A 19,161-nucleotide genomic window follows, 5' to 3' on the forward strand; every position below is an offset into this window, starting at 1 on the left:
AAAACGTACCTCATACAAACAGTATTCCCCTCACAATACAACAGCACAGCGAAAAAGACCCCATACCACCAACTGGTAAACCCCCGGTCCCCCCACATCTTGTAGTACTGCTGATACCAAATGTAAAGTATCAGATAGGGCAAGGGTAAGAAGGAACTAGTCATGTCAAAACCACAAATGAGTGCAGGAAAAGTTGTCTCGCTGCTAAGAGGGATTTTCCAGAATATCTAAAGACACCACTCTCTCTTTGTCCTTTTTCCATTGTCTTTGCTTAGCCATTCGAAAGCCAAGCCGTACATGACCAAAGACCACTTGACAAAATTCATTAACAAGAAACAGCGAGATTCTCACCTCAATGACATGCTTTTCCCTCCTGCCAAGCCACAACAGGTACAGGGTCTCATAGACAAGTATGAGCCCAGTGGGATGAATATTCAAAGAGGTGAGTTTATTTTTTCCATCAGCAGAAGTATGTATCGTAATATTGTTGTTATTATTTCTGTATCACTACAATTCCAGGGGGGGGGGGAACACCCTAAATGGATTACAACCATTCTTAAAACATCAAATGTAACATTACAAAAGATCAAAATAAAACATTACAAATGAAAAACCAGATAGAGATGGTCATAGAGGTCCACTTTTAAGGCAGCCAGGGATGGCCTGCCTACAAGGCTCAGTGAGGCAGTTGCTTCAGGGCAGCAGGCTCAGGACAGCTGGGAGGTACAGCAGATCTGGGTCCCTGAGGAGCTCCCTCCCTGCCTCCTCCTCTGGCGCCACCTCTGCCTCGCCTCATCCCACTCACCACGGGCCTCCATTTTTTAATTGGCGATGGTGGCAGGAGGTGGTGGCAGAGGATGAGGAGTCGTGGGTGGTCGTGGGTGGTGTAAAGTCATCGGGGGAAGAGGAGGAATCTGTTTATTACATGGAGGTCTTTCAGTAGCCTGGGCCTAGGGCAGCTTAAAATCATTGGGTGTAGGGACTTCCGGTTCGTCGCGGCGGTGAGAAGGACGCAGGGACTTCGCGTGCCGAGGTCCCTGGCTTCTCGGAGGGGGGGGGGAAGTCCGCAGAGCGAGCGGACTCCCCGTAAAAGCATCGGATAGAGAGTTCCGATGACTTAGGCGTCCAGCGGCTGCTCCGTTTGGTGGATCCCCCGCCGCCCGAGAGCTCAATAGAGCGATCGTGAGCCGGCGGGGTTTAACCGCGGGAGCCATTTTGGGCCACATCTTACCTCCGGGAAGCGAAGCTCCGAGTCCTGACCCGGCAAGCGGCGGATTCTTCCGATTTAAATTAAAGATTTCCAAAGAAGTAAGTGGAACTTTGATCTGATTCTAAATTTGCCGATTGGAAAAATAGGAGAGACCTTAAAGCAACGGAAGTCGGTCTCTTCCTAATGGGAAACTGGGAGGCGATATAAAAAAAAAAAACCTAAGCCGAACAACGAAAGAATTTGGAGTTGTGGACCCGAGAGGGGAAAAAAAAGACTTTTTTGGAACCATCTCAGCCCCCGAGTCCGGCACCCCTTGAGGTACAGCGGCATTAAGGGGAAGAGTGTTTTGACAGCTGTCAAAAGCTGTCAAACTGTCAAAAGACTGGGTGGATTGATTGCATTGTTGAACAGTTAAAAATTGTTTGAAAACGTGATAGAACTATTTAAATTGGAAGTAAGAACGGATTTGGGATTGAGTTAAGAACTAAGGAAAAGAACAGCCAAAATGGAGTCGATCGTCTGAGAAAGGAATTTTCCAGTACCCATTGTTCCCTACCCCCTGTTTATCTGCGGTTACAAGAAGTATGAAAACAAAGCTTTCTCGAGCATTCCAGGAGACTGTGCTGAACTATTTGCTGTCATGGGAAGACTTTTACAAGGAACGGCAACATCTCAACTTATCACCAGTCGAGACTGAAGTCCAAGTCCAGGACTTAGAGGACAATTTAGATTTGGAGATTGCTGAATCTGAGACTGTGTGTGAGGAGAAACAACTGGATGAAAGTATTGAAGAGGACTTGGACTATGACAAATTTGTTTGGGATGAAGCAAAATATGATTTCCAAAAGGAAGAAAAACAAGCAGAACAAGAAGATGAGAGGCAAAGGAATTTAAAGACTAATGGAATTGAGGATCCTGGAGGGGTTAAAATGTGGAGTGGTGTTTTTGAGGGATGGGAAGGACAGGGGCAGGGGGGGGGGCAAAGGTCTGGAGATGGATTTGGGAAAGAATGGGTGTGGGGTAAAAACTTTAGTTAAAAGGTATTGTTTTGGTTTTTGAAAGACGGTTTTCGAAATCTTGGCATGATAATGGAAACGCTGAACCAATTGGGGGGAAAAGACCTAGGGAGAGGAGATGGAATGTAAAAAAGAAAGGGAAAAAAGTTATGTTTTCTTAAGGGAGCATAAGAATGGTTTGGGAAAGAACTTTTAAGTTATTGTAAATTTTTGTAAGTTAAGTGAGGTGTTTAGGCAAGAAAGCTGCCTACCCCCCTCTCCTTATTCTGAGGCACTCAGTGGCAGGGGGTGCCCAGATGGGTGAGGAGGAAATGGAACCTTGGAAGTGCTGTGCCCTGTGGGTTCCTCTTGTGGCAGGAGGGAACCTGTGGGAGGGCAGCATGAAAAAGGAGGAGGATTGAGTTAATACTATAAGATTAAGATTTGAAACTGAGTTGGAAAATTCGCCACAAGTATCAGAATTTGTTAGGAAAACCATGAGGAAGACTACCGAGGGAGTCGCAATTAAAATGTTAAAATAACAAGAACTGGGAAGTTTCAACTTTTCCCAATTTTCTTTTTCTTTTTTTTATGTTTGTAAATATGATTATGAAAGAGTTGGGGGATGCAAATCCCCATAACTCCTTCCTCCCTGTTCTCTCAGTGGCAGGGGGGGGATAGGGGGGAGGAGGGAGGGGGGAAGCTGAACTCAACTCACAATTGGACCCCTTTGATTCTTAAAGCACACGGGTTCCACTGGTGGCAGAAGTGGACCGGTGGGTGGAGGGAAAATGAAGGGACAGTGCTATATTGTATGTTTTGTTTGTGTCTGTCTTTTTTGAAAATCAATAAAAAATCTTTTTTTTAAAAAATAAAATCATTGGGTGTATCTGACTAAATAATACTCAGAGTAGCCCCACTGAAATCAATCACTCATTGCTTAGATGGGCAGGAATAAGCAAACTCAGTTCCTCCAGGCCCTTGTATTTTGTTACCAGCAATAGTAACATTTTAAAAATTATCTTGCAGGGCAGCTGTCTCCAGAAGGAATGGTTTGGTTCCTGTGTGGTCCTGAAAACAGTATAGTATCACAGGACAAACTCTTGCTGCACCAAGATATGAGCCAGCCACTCTCTCACTACTTCATCAATTCGTCCCACAACACCTACCTAACGGGTATGCAGCCATGAGGAGATATGTCCATTTCTACTAGCTGTTGTATTGCAAGAGGGTAGCTACTGACCCTTGACTTAGCTTTGTAGCTTACTTTCATTATGAAAACTGTTCATCAGACCATGACTTATTTATCACTGGTAGGGAATGCCTGGCAATGCCTGGGAATTTGTAGAAACCAAAAAATATTTCAATTTTTAAACAATTTTTAAATTTGTGAATGGACCTGTCACACCAGAAATCAGGCAAAGTCATGTTTTGGTCCAAAATGGAATCAAAATGGCACTCAGCATCCAAACATTGATGAAGACCACTGCCCCCACCTCGACAACCCTTGTGCCAATATTGGTGATGATATTTTGAAAGGTGTCCAAACAAATAGAGAACAGATGGACAAACTATTGTCCAAAATTTAAAGTAGAATAGACCATAACTAGCTTTATTTATGGGACGCAGGTGGTGCTGTGGGTTAAACCACAGAACCTAGGGCTTGCTGATCAGAAGATCAGCGGTTCAAATCCCTGCGACGGGGTGAGCTCCCGTTGCTCGGTCCCAGGTCCTGCCAACCTAGCAGTTCGAATGCAAGTCAAAGTGCAAGCAGATAAATAGGTACTACTACAGTGGGAAGGCATTTCTGTGTGCTGCTCTGGTTCGCCAGAAGCGGCTTTGTCATGCTGGCCACATGACCTGGAAGCTATACGCCGGCTCCCTCGGCCAATAACGCGAGATGAGCGCCGCAACCCCAGAGTCGGTCACGACTGGACCTAATGGTCAGGGGTCCCTTTACCTATCTTTATATGTATGACACTGGCTTGATTGTGGTGTAGATATTGTTTCATGTTCCTTTTACGTATATGCTCTACTTATTGTTATTTTTGTTTTGCTACAGTCCACATGTCTATTTCTGTCTACCTACCCTTCTCTTCATTCAAAAGATATGGCAACATAGATTATGATGACAGGCTTATTTTTCCTCCTCTCCCCTTTCTTTCCTTCTTTCCTTCTTTCTTTCTTTCTTTCTTTCTTTCTTTCTTTCTTTCTTTCTTTCTTTCTTTCTTTCTTTCTTTCTTTTTCTTTTTTGCAGCTGGACAATTTTCTGGAATCTCTTCTCCTGAAATGTATCGGCAGACCCTATTGGCTGGCTGCCGCTGTGTGGAACTTGATTGCTGGAAGGGGCGTCCTCCAGATGAGGAGCCTATTATCACCCATGGATTCACCATGACAACCGAAATATTGTTCAAGGTACAGATATCTTTAGATGGTTCTTTTTTTTTACCTTTTTTTTTAGAGATTTCACAAATTTTCAAAGCACAAATTTAAAAAATACTGAAAACACCAACATTCATAGAAGAAACAGAAAAACATAACAAACCTAGTCAGATAAAGCAGATAAAATCTGTGAAAATAAAATAATCTTCGCCTGGTGCCAAAATGACATCAGATTTGATTCCAGGTGAGTGCAGTGGCAGAGGAACCCTCTCTGGCACTTGGGGTGGGACCCAGTGTGCATGTGCAACGTCCGTACGGACTGTGCAGGTACAGCATCCTGTACAGATTGCACATGCGCAGCATCCCATATGGTCGCTGTGTGAGAGGCCGCCCATACAGACGCCCGTACGGATGGCGCACGAACAGCGCACAAGAACGGCAGCCCGTACGGACGTCACACGAGCGGTGCCCATAGTAACTACATGTGCGCCCTTGGCCGCTCTACAGCTGGGGGGGGGGGAAGCGGGCCATCTTGTCACCCCCCCAGAGTGGTGCCCGGGGCGAGCCGCCCACTCCACACCCCTTCATACGCCCCTGGGTGAGTGTACCTGGCAAGGACATTTTTAAAAATCAGTCCGCCACCACTGAGAAGCCGCTTCCTGATAGCCACTCAGTGTATCTACCTCAGGCAGTGGGAGAACCCAGAACAGGGACTCTGGTGACTATTTTAGTTGAGGCAGAGACACTGGGAGAGAGGGAATCTTTCAGGTGTTCTTGACTCAAAGGGCTTTAAATGTTAAAAATATAAATTGTTTACTCCATTGTTTTACAGTATATATTTATTTTTAGTCTGGACATTAACAGGGCCTTTAACACGCCCGCACAGTTGAAATGATAGAAACAAAAGATTTAAGAGGCACTGAAGCAACTGGGGGGGGGGGGAAATATCAGCATCCTCACAGAATAAAATCAAACTCAGCTGACATTTTAAAAATGCCTGGGATACCATCTTTCCTGCAAAGAACTCAAAGTAATGTCCCCTTGAGGTAGATATGGAAAACTGAAGCAACCATTGCTCCTCCGCCACCCAAGCCCAATACTAGCCATTGCATGACATTCACTCTTGACTGAGGCCTAGACTGGGACAAAGAATGTGCTGAGACACAAAAAACAACCTTAGCCAGACATTAGGGCTCTTCACAATGTAAAGTGTCCATATGTTCATATTGCATTTGCTTTATTGGTTTGTTCACACACACCCAGCCCCCATTTTCATTTATCAGTGTGAGAACTATTCCTTCTGGCTTAGCTTCTACTCATCTATGTCATCTAACATCAAATAAAATACAGTAAAATGTATTTTCTTTGTTGCTTACAGTTATGAATCTACTTCCTTTTTTATTTTGCTGGTTAAATGGGGCATGTCTTACAAAGCTAAATAGTTTTAATTTAACACCAAAGATACACCAATACAGCAAACTGAAAACCTGGGTCTTATGCAGGCATAGGCAAACTCGGCCCTCCAGATGTTTTGGGACAACAACTCCCATCATCCCTAGCTAACAGGACCAGTGGTCAGGGATGATGGGAGTTGTAGTCCCAAAACATCCGGAGGGCCGTTTGCCTATGCCTGGCCTTACATATGCAAGTTTAGTACTTAGAACATATAAATCATTAGTGACCCAAACTACCTGCTCAATGTCTGCTGTGACCGAGTCCTGATGTCTACCTGCATTTTTTTTCTCCCAAGCTTTTTGAAGACCTTGCAAAGCCCTTTTTCTGGATGCAAAAGTGCGCAAAGCATATCTGTCCTGGCAGGCATACCCAGCTAGATTATAGTGGACTAGTACCTCCAACAGTAATTGCATCAGCAAGGAATGAGCAAAGATGAAAGGCCGCTTTCCCTTCTCCTACTTTAATGATCAGCTTCTCTATTATGCTTGTGGTTTCGGTGTTCATAATTTCACATTCCAGATCTTATGACATCATGGCCCCCTTTACACTGCGCCACCCAATCTGCAAAACAAATAGAGTGCTATTGTGCTTCACTGGAGCTATAATTACATGGAAGGATTGCTCTGCACCACAACAATGAACCTTGCAAAGGAATTACAGGCCATTAACACAGCATGCACCTTTCATTATAGCTTAAGTAATGTATGTTTCCTCCCCTCTTCCCATGGCTGCCTTCCTCTCCAAAATATTGTAGCTGTAGGTGGGGGAGGTGACACTCTCCTGCTTTCAACCTGCAGCACTTTCCTTTGAAATGCAGATTAAGTAGAGGGGCACTGTAACAGCCTCCTCCTAGTTCTCTGCTGCTTGTTCAATCAGGAACAGTTGCTTAGCAAGAGGTAATATCAAGTCCTAGGCCATGTTGAACCTTAGTACTAACTCTGCGTATCAAGGCTCAGCTTCCACAAAGAAGTCATAAAATAGCACAGTATACAATTGCATGATGTCACAGAACGGAGCAGAAGAAAGAAGGCAGATAATTAGAGATAAAAGCAATCTTTACCGTAAGCTACCAATTACTTGTGCCGGGAGGGGGATAAAGAAAAGTTAATGACAAATGCACAGAGGTTTCACAAAAGTATGATTACAAAATAAATACAAAAAGCTGAGAAAGTGTCTGTGGGATTTGTTTGGAAATCTTACTGTGACTTCCATTCGTGCATTTCCCAAACTGTTGCTCTCTGAGAAGTGTTTTATATCTAAGGGATTTGAAGTCCATGTATTTAAAAAGTTGAAAGTGCAAGCTCAACAAACATGTGCTTACAGGTGTGCATGGCTCATCATGCAGCTGTGATTAGCTACAGGAGAACATGGTGTTCCTTCCTGACTTTTCTAATGCTAATACAAGGGCTAGGAAGGAATTCGAAGGGTAGAACTGATGGGCAAGAGGAGGAGGTGCTTAACCTTGGCCTACTGGTTTTCTCCAATCCACCCCAGAATTAAATACGTGGTAAAATAACAGTTGCATGATGTCACAGAAGTAATGCAACAGGAGAACAAGAAGACAGATAGGTTTGAGGGGTGGTGGGGTTTTTTGTGGGGCTGTTCATGATTTAAATCTGTAAAATGATCCAGAGTTACATTGACACTGTAAGACATAAGCCACATATGATATCACAATGAACACGTGTGGCAAACTCTCAGTGGGATGCTGGCTCTGCTCCTGACCATCATGTGTTCAGCAGGATGCATACAATTGCAGATGCATGTAGCAATATACACAAAAGGCTCTCTTTCTGAGATCACGAGCCACGTGTTTTCAAGGGTTCCAGTGGTGTAGAGGGAGCTCTATGGGAATGCTGTTGTATATGCAGAGGCCCTATTCAGATATCCAATGAATGCATAATCCCTCTGTCCCCTCTATGAATTCGCTATGATATCTACATATGGACCATGGAGGGACGTGTTCATGGTGAGTTCCTGCATCTCTGTTCACTGTATGCTGTTATGGAAATGGGAGGCCCTTTAAAAAGCTTTGGATATATCATAAGGTTCATACAGAAATGACTGCTGCCATTCTGAAAGCTGGATAACTAACAAGAACAAGGAGTTCCTTGGTTTGCAAAGTACCAATCTCTCTCTTTCTCTTTCTCATTTTCCTCATGCCTTATGCAGGATGCAATTGAGGCTATTGCAGAAAGCGCATTCAAAACCTCCCCTTATCCCGTGATCCTGTCCTTTGAGAACCATGTGGACTCGTGAGTATTAAGTGTCTGCTGATTAGATAAGAAGTTGAGATTGCACTCTGGACAAAGGGTAGAGAGGTGGGTAAGAAATGTGTCTAGTCAGAATAAGGTAAAAAAATAATAATATTGCTGCACTGTTAGAACCCACTTACCTGGGAATCAGCCCCTTTCAACTTAATCAAACTTACTTCTCAGAAGTTATTAGGATACAATGGCACAAGCGTGGCAGAGTGTGGCAACATTTTAATTTGCATAGGACAGCAAGCTTGGGCAAACCATGCATATGCTAAGAGACAGATGGGGATTTTGGGGTATGAAGCAGGGATGATGCCAGTCTTCAGGCGTGTGTGTTTTATACCTATATTTTCTTACAGGCCAAAGCAGCAGGCTAAGATGGCTGAGTACTGTAGAACAATATTTGGGGACATGCTGCTGACAGAGCCACTTGAAAAATTTCCAGTAAGTGAATAGGGGTGCCAAATTGCTACATGGGATGAGGTTATAGAATCATAGAATCATAGCGTTGGAAGAGACCACAAGGGCCATCCAGTCCAACCCCCTGCCAAGCAGGAAACACCATCAAAGCATTCCTGACAGGTGGCTGTCAAGCCTCCGCTTAAAGACCTCCAAAGAAGGAGACTCCACCACACTCCTTGGCAGCAAATTCCACTGTTATCATGCAAGCAGGTGTTTGCTTGGTCTGCAGTTGCCCTGGCAGTTTGTGCTGCGTCTTCACTAGAGGAGTAATGCAAAAACCTAAACTTTGCATGAATGCTAACCTCCTTCTTTTCTTCTGGGCAGTTAAAACCAGGAGTCCCACTGCCAAGCCCACAGGATCTCATGGGGAAAATCTTGATTAAGAACAAGAAGAATCAGTTCATACCTGGGGAGAACCAAGAGACTCTGAAGAAAGCAAGAAGTCTGGAGGATGTCGTAAATGATCAGCCCACACCAGTAGACAAGGATAGTATAGGTAGTATATTCCATAGGGATAGCCCTGTAAATCTTTCACAGCAAAAGCAACAGTCTTGTGGCACCTTACTGGCTAACAAATGTTATTACTGCGTAAGCTTTCATGGACCAGAGTCCACTTCATCATATACAGGGTACATTATGACAAGGGATGGGCTTTACTTGGGGAGGGGGGTGGGAATTCAGATAAGCCTTGGAATCAGTTTTTAAGGCTCTGACATATGCACAATGATTTGGTGTGGAAACAGGGGGCAACACTGCCATTTTAGAACAGAATTTCACTTATAAGAATGAGTGGCTTTATCAGTGGCTTCAAAAGCGCCTCCAAAGTAGGTATGAGGAAGAGGAAATCTGATTCAGTTCTCACTTAAAGGTGAGCCTGTAGACATCCAGATTTGGTAGATGGATTGGGAAGGATGGAAATTGCAGCCTGAAGGAATTTCAGATCCTAAAGAAGATTTTAGACAAACAGCTGGCAGATCTTGGTTGCAGTCATAGGTGGCAACTCCATGGGGCACTGGGTGCCTGAGCACCCATAAAATTCCCTGTAAAGGGACTAGACACCTACAATTTCAGTGCCAGGGCCAAGCACACTGCGTCGTACACATGGCCCTGGGCACTCACGGTCACAGGGTCAAGTTGGTACTCCTGGTTGCAATAATCACAAATGAACTAATTTCTGTTTTGATTTATCAGTCAAGTCAGGTGAGGTGACTGAAGAAGTACCTGAAGTAGAGGACGACATGGGGAACCTGGATGAAGAGGAGATTAAAAAGATGCAATCTGATGAGGTACAATGTACTGATCTTAGTTTAAAGAACTCATGAAAAGTAACATTTTTCTTTTTTAATCTTCCTACCTTCCTGCTGTTTGGTAGAATTGAGATTTCCACCTGTCCAGGACTGGTCCAAGACATTGTGCTGCCTGGAAGTCTACACATTCCCCACCCCCTGTTCTCTGTGGGCCAATTAGGAAGTCCCTGTCCTAGCAATACTGCTGAGGCAGGGGAGCAGCTGCACACACCCCACCCATTTGTGCACTCTGGTCCTCGTCCGACTAGAGAGACCCACAAAGGAGATAGCTTGCTTCTCCAGCTGGATCAGAGCAAACTATACTCAGGAAAAAGATACGTGGTTCTCATTGACTGCTCTTCTGAGTTCTACGCACAACTTTCTGACTCTAGTTTAGGGCTGTGTCTGCCACTGGGCTTTATCAATAAAAACCATTTTGTCTGTCTGTTTGTATGATATGCCTTTTCCTCTAACTGTCCTAATTTTGCTTAGGGTACTGCAGGTCTAGAAGTGACAGCATATGAAGAAATGTCCAGCCTGGTTAATTACATCCAGCCCATCAAATTCGAATGCTTTGAAAACTCAGCACGTAAGCGAAGATTTATTGTCTCTGTCCTATGTTTTCAGGTATTTAGAGCAAACCTAATATATACTCTATCTGCATGCATTTAGCTGTCATCTATTGGCTCCACTGCAAAGGTTGAACAACACATTACATGCTTTTGGAATACTGTGTAGGGAAAAAAAAGTCTTCCTAAGGTGGTGTGGAGCAGAGAATGTGGCAGCCCAAGAAAGGTGTTAAATACTTCCCTCTTGCTGATTCTGTGCTCCAGATTACCTACTTCACAAAACTGTATTTCCTTAAAAGAAAACAAACTAGTTGTTAGGGTTTTTATTTTAAGAAAATGCAGTTTTCTTAAGACTGGACAAAGGTGGTGTATCTGGAGGGGGAAGGGCAAATAGGCCAGGTGAAATCCAGAATTTAGGATTTAGGGCAGAGCAAGGCAAGGTGCGGTAGAAAATGCATCAGGTTTGGAGCACAGTCATGCAGCACTAACCAAAGCTACTAACCAGCCTCCTAACAGATTATTCCTACTTCCCTTTTATAGAGGTTATTAGGAGGCTAGAGTTGCAGAAGTAGGTAACCCTACAACCCAAAGCTATGCTGACCTGTAGATAAATGTTCCTGGCTTGCAGCCCCTGAATCAGATGCTTTTCTTCAGTATGGCTGTGTAAACCCAGAAAATTTCCCCTGCACCTGGAGTTACTCTGGTATCTGCCCCAATGTAATTGAGAACTGAAAGGTAGAAGATTGCATACTTGAAACCATGTATCATGAGCCATGTTTTCATTACATCTGCCAAGGCATATCAAAAGATTCATGAGCTTGGGTGAAGTATTGAGTGTCCTTGAAAGGATTTATGGAACTGATGGGAAGCCTGATGAAATGCAGAGCTTCCCCCTCTCCAAGTTTTGATTCCCAACTGATTTAGTGTCAGACAAAAAGCTGGGGGCTTATGAATCCTCATATTTTTACTAAATAAAATTGCGGGCTGCTCTATGCTACATAAAACTCCTGGAAAAGAAGTCTGGAAATGGAACAAATGACTAATTAAGATGATGCACTTACTATAAAATAAGCTTCTTCTTCTAAAAATATTAGGCAACAATAGCTGATTCTATTCCTAAAAGGACCAGCAGTTCCAGAAGAAAAAGAGAAATAAATGTCATGGACATTTAAAATAAATAAATGTCATGGACAGGTGCAGAAGCACCATGGAACACTTTGCAGTGAAGTTATGGGCACCATCCCTCTAGGTTTCAAAAATGTGCCAATCGTCCTTCTTGCAAGAAATGCTGTTTACCCACAGATTTGATTAGCAGTTGATTACTGATTACTCCCACAACCAAAACACTTGCTGAGGTGATACTGTCTGAGGGCTCAATGCTGCTTAAACGACTCCCTTGGGAAACGATCATGCAGAGAGTGGTCCTCAAATCCACCTCCATCAAAACCCAAATCAAACTTGATATTTCTTACTACTCTGCATCAGAGGATCATGCATAGACGATGTCTTTATTTGTGAATAGCAAGGGACTGATAGTGAAGAAAAAAATGGTAGACAAGGAAGGTCTGGAGATGGAGCATTGTGCATGATTTATGTTTACCTTGCTTGTTCTTCCAGAGAAGAACCGGAGTTATGTCGTTTCCTCCTTCACTGAGATGAAGGCTTATGACCTGCTGACCAAATCGCCCATCCAGTTTGTAGAGTATCCTTTTTCTTTTTTTTCTTTGGTGCACCTGCAAGTGCACCTATTCACATATTTAAAAGTTCGTTCTAGGTCATGGCACATGCAGCCAATCATAACGTTACTGTCTGGAAACAAGAGGTTGTATCCAACCAAGTGGTCCTGTTTGCACAAGGACTAATGAAACTGAACATTTCTCTCTCTCCTCTCCCTGCGTGGCCCTACACACACACACCCAAATTTGCTCTGCAGGATTTAGAGAACCCCCCAGAACAGATCTGAGAATGCACAGTGGGGGAAAAGGGGACGCTCTGTTCACACAAGTGGAAGCCCTTGCATGAACAGGGAAACTTCAGTGGATAGAATCCCATGATGTGAACTACTGCGACCTTCCATGACTCAAGGCCAGTTCCCAAAATGGAACTGTTGTATATAAGGTGTACCTATTGATTTCTACAGGATTCCCACAGAAGTTGTTGTTAGCTTTGCAGCACTGTGATATTAAACTTTAAAGGTAAAGGTAAAGGGACCCCTGACCATTAGGTCCAGTCGTGGCCGACTCTGGGGTTGCGCGCTCATCTCGCATTATTGGCCGAGGGAGCCGGCGTATAGCTTCCAGGTCATGTGGCCAGCATGACAAAGCCGCTTCTGGCAAACCAGAGCAGCACATGGAAACGCCGTTTACCTTCCCGCTGTAGTGGTTCCTATTTATCTACTTGCATTTTGACGTGCTTTCGAACTGCTAGGTTGGCAGGAGCTGGGACCAAGCAACGGGAGCTCACCCCGTCACAGGGATTCAAACCGCCGACCTTCTGATCAGCAAGCCCTAGGCTCAGTGGTTTAACCACAGCGCCACTTTAGTAAACCTTTAAAAACACTTTAGCAGTGTAGTGTTCTCTTTGAAGTGCTGGCCACAGCAATGCAAGGGCGGGGGGGGGGCAGGGGAGAGTGCAGAGTTCACAGCAAAGTTTCACGTTCTACCAAATGAGAGTCAGGCAAGTCAAGGTAAATAAAAACTCCAGACTGGTGAAGCAAGGGAAGAGTCAGAATATAGGCAGCACCCTGGACAGCTCCATGAAAAACCCATACTGGGAACCCTGCAAGAGCAAAACTGCCAAGGGCATATATATTGCAAAAAACTTTGGAGATGGGATTCCTATTAGGAAAATTCAGCTACAACAAGAGGCAGATGAGCCGAATTTATCCCAAGGGTACCCGGATGGATTCTTCTAACTACATGCCTCAGATGTTCTGGAATGTTGGCTGTCAAATGGTGGCATTAAACTTCCAGACAACTGGTAAGTGGTGGACCTCGTACAGCCCCTTCCTGTTCGTAGGCTATCAATAATTTTCTGACCCTTTTAATTTCACCACCACCCATAAATTTCACAGAGCTGCTTCACTACCCTGCTATGTCTATTTCTTTCTTTGCTTTTTCTCTTTTCTTTTCGCCTGTCCTTTCAGAATTGTGTCCCTTCATTTACGTTTATTATTATTACTGGATGCCCCCCCCCATATTGGATATTTCCCCATATCACCCCAAAATGCAAAGGGTCAGCATCAAAGTTTGCTGCATTTAATTAGAGATCTTTCCAATGCAAAGTATCCACATGTGCTGAAAACAGATGTTTATAGCCACAAAAGAAAGGGCTGCCAGATGTGCAGTTTGGCACACCTGATTTTTCCATCCCCTCCAACCTGCCAAAGCCGGTTGCCAATGCTCCTCCTGAGAGTTGGAAGACCCTCTGGAACAGAATGGGATGGGGCTGCAGTATTGGGGGAAAAGACTGATGAAAATCAGGTGCCCCCAACTTGTTCATGGAAGGGCTTTTTGCTAAATTAAAGCTACCTTTGGATATAATCCAGGTGCCTTTTCAAATGAAGCAGGTAACACGAATGCCTGTAACACAAATGGTCAAAGGACTGCCTGTAACACAAATGAATCTGCTTCCTTTTGCCCCAAACAGCAGTCCAGAGCCATCTGATAGAATATGGCAACCTAGAAATGAAGTTTCAACAGGCATTTTTTTACATACAGAGATATAGATATAAAAGTGACCCGCAGTGACTTACAAAATGATACAAACATTAAAGCCAAGTATAAAAAACCAGAACAAAACTAAAAGCTAAAAAACAACCCCACAATATATATATAAATGCAAGTCTAACACAGCCCACCCTACTAAACGTTAAACAAGAAAGAAACCACAAGTATTCCTATTTCCTAAAATCTGAGATTGGTAAGGACAAATTGCCACAGGGTGATTTTTGTCCCTGATAGAAATGACTATATAGACTCACCCTAGGGCTCAGAACTTCTTAGGATTGGGAATATATAGGAATATATAGGAAGCAGGCAGGGAGGGACACTGGAAAACAGTGGCAAAGTCAATGCTTCCTGATGGAAAGGCAGAAAGGCATGACTTCAAGATGAGCACCATGAAGGCAGGAAGCTAAATCAGCATACACAGAACAGTAAGTGGAGCTCATAATGTAATTCAGGCAGGAGGGCACTAACCTCTTTGGATATTGAATGGCCAGGTATAACTGAAGTAGAATTCACAGATTCTATTCAGATGTGTTTTGGGTTTTTTGTAATTGTGGAAATGGAGTATATATTGTGTGTATATTGACAGTATGAGTGCAGCACTTCATCTTGCCTACAGCAGTTACCATATGTTGCTGGTGCAGATGACATTACCAGATACTTGCTGCAGTGCTAGTATAGCAAGTCAGAGCACATGAGGGATGCCTGACCTGTAGTGGATGTGTAATGTAGTGCATACACCTGTGACCTCCCTCATAGCTGCAGCCTTGCATAGTTTCTACTCTCATTTCACTGTGAGGAAGGGCAGGGGTTCACTCTCCCTTGGAACACAATGGCCAGTATGACTTCTGTTCCATCTCTTCAGCAATGTTCCTTTCTTCCTTACACTCATGCATAGAAGAGCAGAGTTGTGTGATGAGGAGAAGAGTAGGAGGACAAGGAAAGGATAAAGCGAACAGATGGGAACTTGCGGGGAGGCGGTGTAATAAATTTGGGACTTCGTGGAAAAGGAGACAGGATGAATAAAAAAAAAGTACATGAGAGAATGAAGGTGTCGATAGAATTGTATGATGAATGGGACAAGGAATGTAGTGAGAAAGTGGACTGAGGTGTTCATTCATGTACTGTTAAAACTGGATACCCAATAGAAGATATTGGATACCCAATAGAAGTGGCAGGAAGATCCAGTTCCTTCATTATCTTCCATTCTTCCTTATTAGCTTGATTTATTGTCCTATGTATCTCAGTGCCTGTGTGCAAACATCCACCAGCACTTTGCTCATGAATGTTTTCCTACATCAGTATCATTTCCATTTAGGAGAAAGTTTTATATCATCACATGTGACAAGTACAGATGTGCTTCTTTCACCACATGTGTACAGTCTATTTGCAGCTTCCCAGCATGTGTACATGAAATGAAACATACAGCTTACATGATGGTGCCTATACACACACACACACACACACACACACACACGTGACATCAGTGTTGGAACATAATTATTAGTAAGGTATCCCTACATCTATACATCTCATGAAGTAGACTGCTGCGTGGAGTTAACTCTGCAATAAACCGATTAGAATGCCAATGCCATCCTGGGAGTTAGTACCACTGAACTCAATGGGGTTTACTCCTGAGTAGATGTGTGTAGGAGTACACTCATATAAAGGTGCCAGAGCATTTATAAACAAATGGGCACTTTCAGAATCTGTTCTGGCATGTGGCCCTATAGTTGAAAATTGAGTAAGCCCATAGGTACCGAGATGGCTAATCCCATTTATGTAAAGCACACTGAGGACTTTGAAATGAATATGCTGCTGAAGCACAATTTCATCTGCTTTTCATTCATACTGTACATACATGCTAACAGACACTCCTACCTTTGTTTATTCCTGTTGGCCTGATCCCTTAACAGATATTCCCATGCAGCAGAACCTGGCTCTCTTTGAATTCAATGGGCAGAGCGGCTATCTTCTCAAGCATGACTTCATGCGTCGCCCAGATAAGCAATTTGACCCTTTCTCTGTGGATCGCATTGATGTGGTGGTGGCAAGCACACTCTCAATAACAGTAAGTAACAACCGCTAGGTTGCTTCTGGATTTAGAGCCCTTATAACAAGTGTATAGTCTTGAGGCCCCAAGACATTTATCACCCAGCAAGGCTCTTCGTGGAAAAATGCACCTGCAGTACCGTGCAAGGTGGTATTTTGAAAAAGGCTAGTTTCCTTCAGTGTTTAAATGTAGTGAATCAAATGAAAATGGAGAATGAGCAACTGCCTCTCTGAATCATTCTTAGCTGCAGCAATAGAAAGAAAGAGGATGACACAAGTAGCACTAAAGCAAGAAAATGCATCTGAAGGATAAAGTAGAGAAGAACCACAAACTAAGGACTTTTCCCAATGAACTAATTATTGTGTAATCATCCTGATTTGTTTTCACAAAGTTTGCATGGAGGTTATACAACATCGTATTGAGCAGTCGTTATCTCACATTTGGCAGCTTTCCAGTGTGTTTTCCCATCAATTTCCTTCCTGCAAAAAGTTCAAGTTGTGAGGTGGGGGGGGGGATTGTTGCACCAGAGCGACAATTCCACTTTAATTGCACAACATGAGTTTGCCAGTATGTAACTGAATTCCATCTGCAATATAGTGACAGTCTCTAATGATATAACAATGGATGATGCAAACTGGGTTTAATTAAATGCTCCATTGATCTTGTTTACATGTATTCGTAGATACTTTCTGGTCAGTTCCTCTCAGAACGTAGCGTGAGGTCGTATGTAGAAGTGGAGTTATATGGACTGCCGGGTGATCCAAAACGCAGATACAGAACCAAGATGTCACCAAATGCCAACTCAATCAACCCTGTATGGAAAGATGATGCTTTTGTCTTTGAAAAGGTAACAGTGCCACATGCAACAGGTGTCTCTTCTAAGAACAAGCTTCTTTGACAGTTCTAGACTTCCATGGACTGAAATCAACTTTCAAACTATAGTGTAAATTGGGTTTGTGGGGTTAAGTGATCTAGGAGTCACTTGCTTACATTTTACATTTTCTTTGACAACTTTCATGCACAGCGTTTTTTACAATACTGATTTCCTTCTTCCTAGCAACCTTGTGAAGCATATAATTGACATTTCCATTTCACAGATGGAGAACTGAAGCTGAGAGACTGAGGCTTATCCAAAAAATTACCCACTGAGCTCCTGTCTGAACAAGTTTTTTAAAATTAAAATGTTCCAGATCCAAGTCCACTGTTCTTATTTTATGAACCCACAAAATATTTTGTTCTGTGTATTTAAAGGAGACCTTGCAAATCAAATGGACTGCTGACCTTCTGATCAGCAAGCCCTAGGCTCTGTGGTTTAGACCAGTGCCACCTGTGTATCAATTAGGTTGATACAATGCTGCATACAAATCAGTGTTGTGCAACTGCACAAGTGCTGTGTTTTCTCAGCCAGCTATAATCTTCAGGACAGTAGTGGAGAAAACATATAATAATAATATTTGTTTGTTTGTTTGTTTATACCCCGCCCATCTGGCTGGGTTTCCCCAGCCACTCTGGGCAGCTTCCAAAAGAAATATTAAAATACAATAATTTATTAAACATTAAAAGCTTCCCTAAACAGGGCTGCCTTCAGATGTCCTCTAAAAGTCTGGTTGTTGTTTTTTCTCTTTGACATCTGGTGGGAGGGCATTCCACAGGGCGGGTGCCACTACCGAGAAGGTTATTATAGGGAACAGAGAGCTAGCAAAAACAAATGAACTGGAAGTATAAAAGAAAAATTGCCCTCAAACTGAGTGAGCCTAAAGTCCAATAGTTGGACAATCCAGGAGTTCATGATTCTTGAGAACTCCATTTTCTAAAATACCGTATTTTAAGTCAATTGAAGATAAGCATCATTTGATTCTTCCTTGACAGATTTTGATGCCAGAGCTAGCTTCTCTCAGAATTGTGGTTTGGGAGGAAGGAGGAAAGTTCATAGGGCAACGTGTCATTCCCATCACTGCTGTGCGTTCAGGTGAGAATGGACTATTTTTGAGATTTCTGAAAATGGACTCACTTTCTTCGCTAGATCATTTGGTTGACTGGTAATTTCGCTGCATGAATCCATGGTATTAAACTTGATGCTTATAAATTTTACCAAATGCCCTCAGCTGCATCCTCTGTTAACTGAAAAATCTGTCAATTTAGTCTATTTGTATATAAAAGCTGTTTGGTCATTTTGCCCGTGCTTTTCTAGAGCCCCTTCACTAACTTCTACCCTATCATTTCTGCAGAGTCATAAATATTCATAGTGAGGGTGTGTCATGATTTGTATATGGAAATTATTGTTTTCCTCACCAGACTGAGACATTGCCACAGTTAATTGAAATGAACAGAGCTTCCGCAACGATAGCTCAGTTGGTAGAGCATGAGACTCTTAATCTCAGGGTCATGGGTTTGAGCCCCATGTTGGGCAAAATATTCCTGCATTGCAGGGGACTGGACCACACCAGATGATCCTTGTGATCGCTTCCAACTCTACAATTATGTGATCCATATATCTATGATCTGTGATCCACAACTCCTGGCCATTTCAATAGGACTTATACAGGATAACTTCCCGAGGGCCTGTGCTCCATGAGTCAGCTCCCATGAGTCAGCTCCTTACTGGCATGAGATAAGGTGAGGCAACCACCTCAGGCAGCAGGATCCAGAGGGGCAGAAGAGCCAGACTCCAGGGAAGGCACCGTGGCAGCAATGGTTGCAGTGTGCACCTTGGGGGTTGGCTCCGGCACCTCCTCTGTGCCTACCCCCCACCATGCCACCTCC

General features: G+C 43.4%; 1 protein-coding gene across 1 annotated transcript in view; it reads left to right on the top strand.

Annotated features, from left to right (window-relative positions):
- Window positions 1-19,161, top strand: part of PLCB2 (phospholipase C beta 2) — a 55,598-nt gene that overhangs the window by 22,080 nt on the left and 14,357 nt on the right. Inside the window, exons 9-21 of the mRNA XM_035111090.3 lie at window positions 276-442; window positions 3,235-3,381; window positions 4,463-4,620; window positions 8,215-8,297; window positions 8,660-8,744; window positions 9,087-9,258; window positions 9,954-10,048; window positions 10,541-10,637; window positions 12,235-12,319; window positions 13,472-13,596; window positions 16,262-16,416; window positions 17,081-17,245; window positions 18,268-18,367. Coding sequence (XP_034966981.3) covers window positions 276-442; window positions 3,235-3,381; window positions 4,463-4,620; window positions 8,215-8,297; window positions 8,660-8,744; window positions 9,087-9,258; window positions 9,954-10,048; window positions 10,541-10,637; window positions 12,235-12,319; window positions 13,472-13,596; window positions 16,262-16,416; window positions 17,081-17,245; window positions 18,268-18,367 — 1,634 coding nt within the window. The remainder of the gene's footprint in view (window positions 1-275; window positions 443-3,234; window positions 3,382-4,462; window positions 4,621-8,214; window positions 8,298-8,659; window positions 8,745-9,086; window positions 9,259-9,953; window positions 10,049-10,540; window positions 10,638-12,234; window positions 12,320-13,471; window positions 13,597-16,261; window positions 16,417-17,080; window positions 17,246-18,267; window positions 18,368-19,161) is intronic.

The sequence above is a fragment of the Zootoca vivipara genome, chromosome 1, assembly GCF_965207765.1.
Source record: "Zootoca vivipara chromosome 1, rZooViv2.hap1.1, whole genome shotgun sequence".
NCBI classification, from domain to species: Eukaryota; Metazoa; Chordata; class Lepidosauria; order Squamata; family Lacertidae; genus Zootoca; species Zootoca vivipara.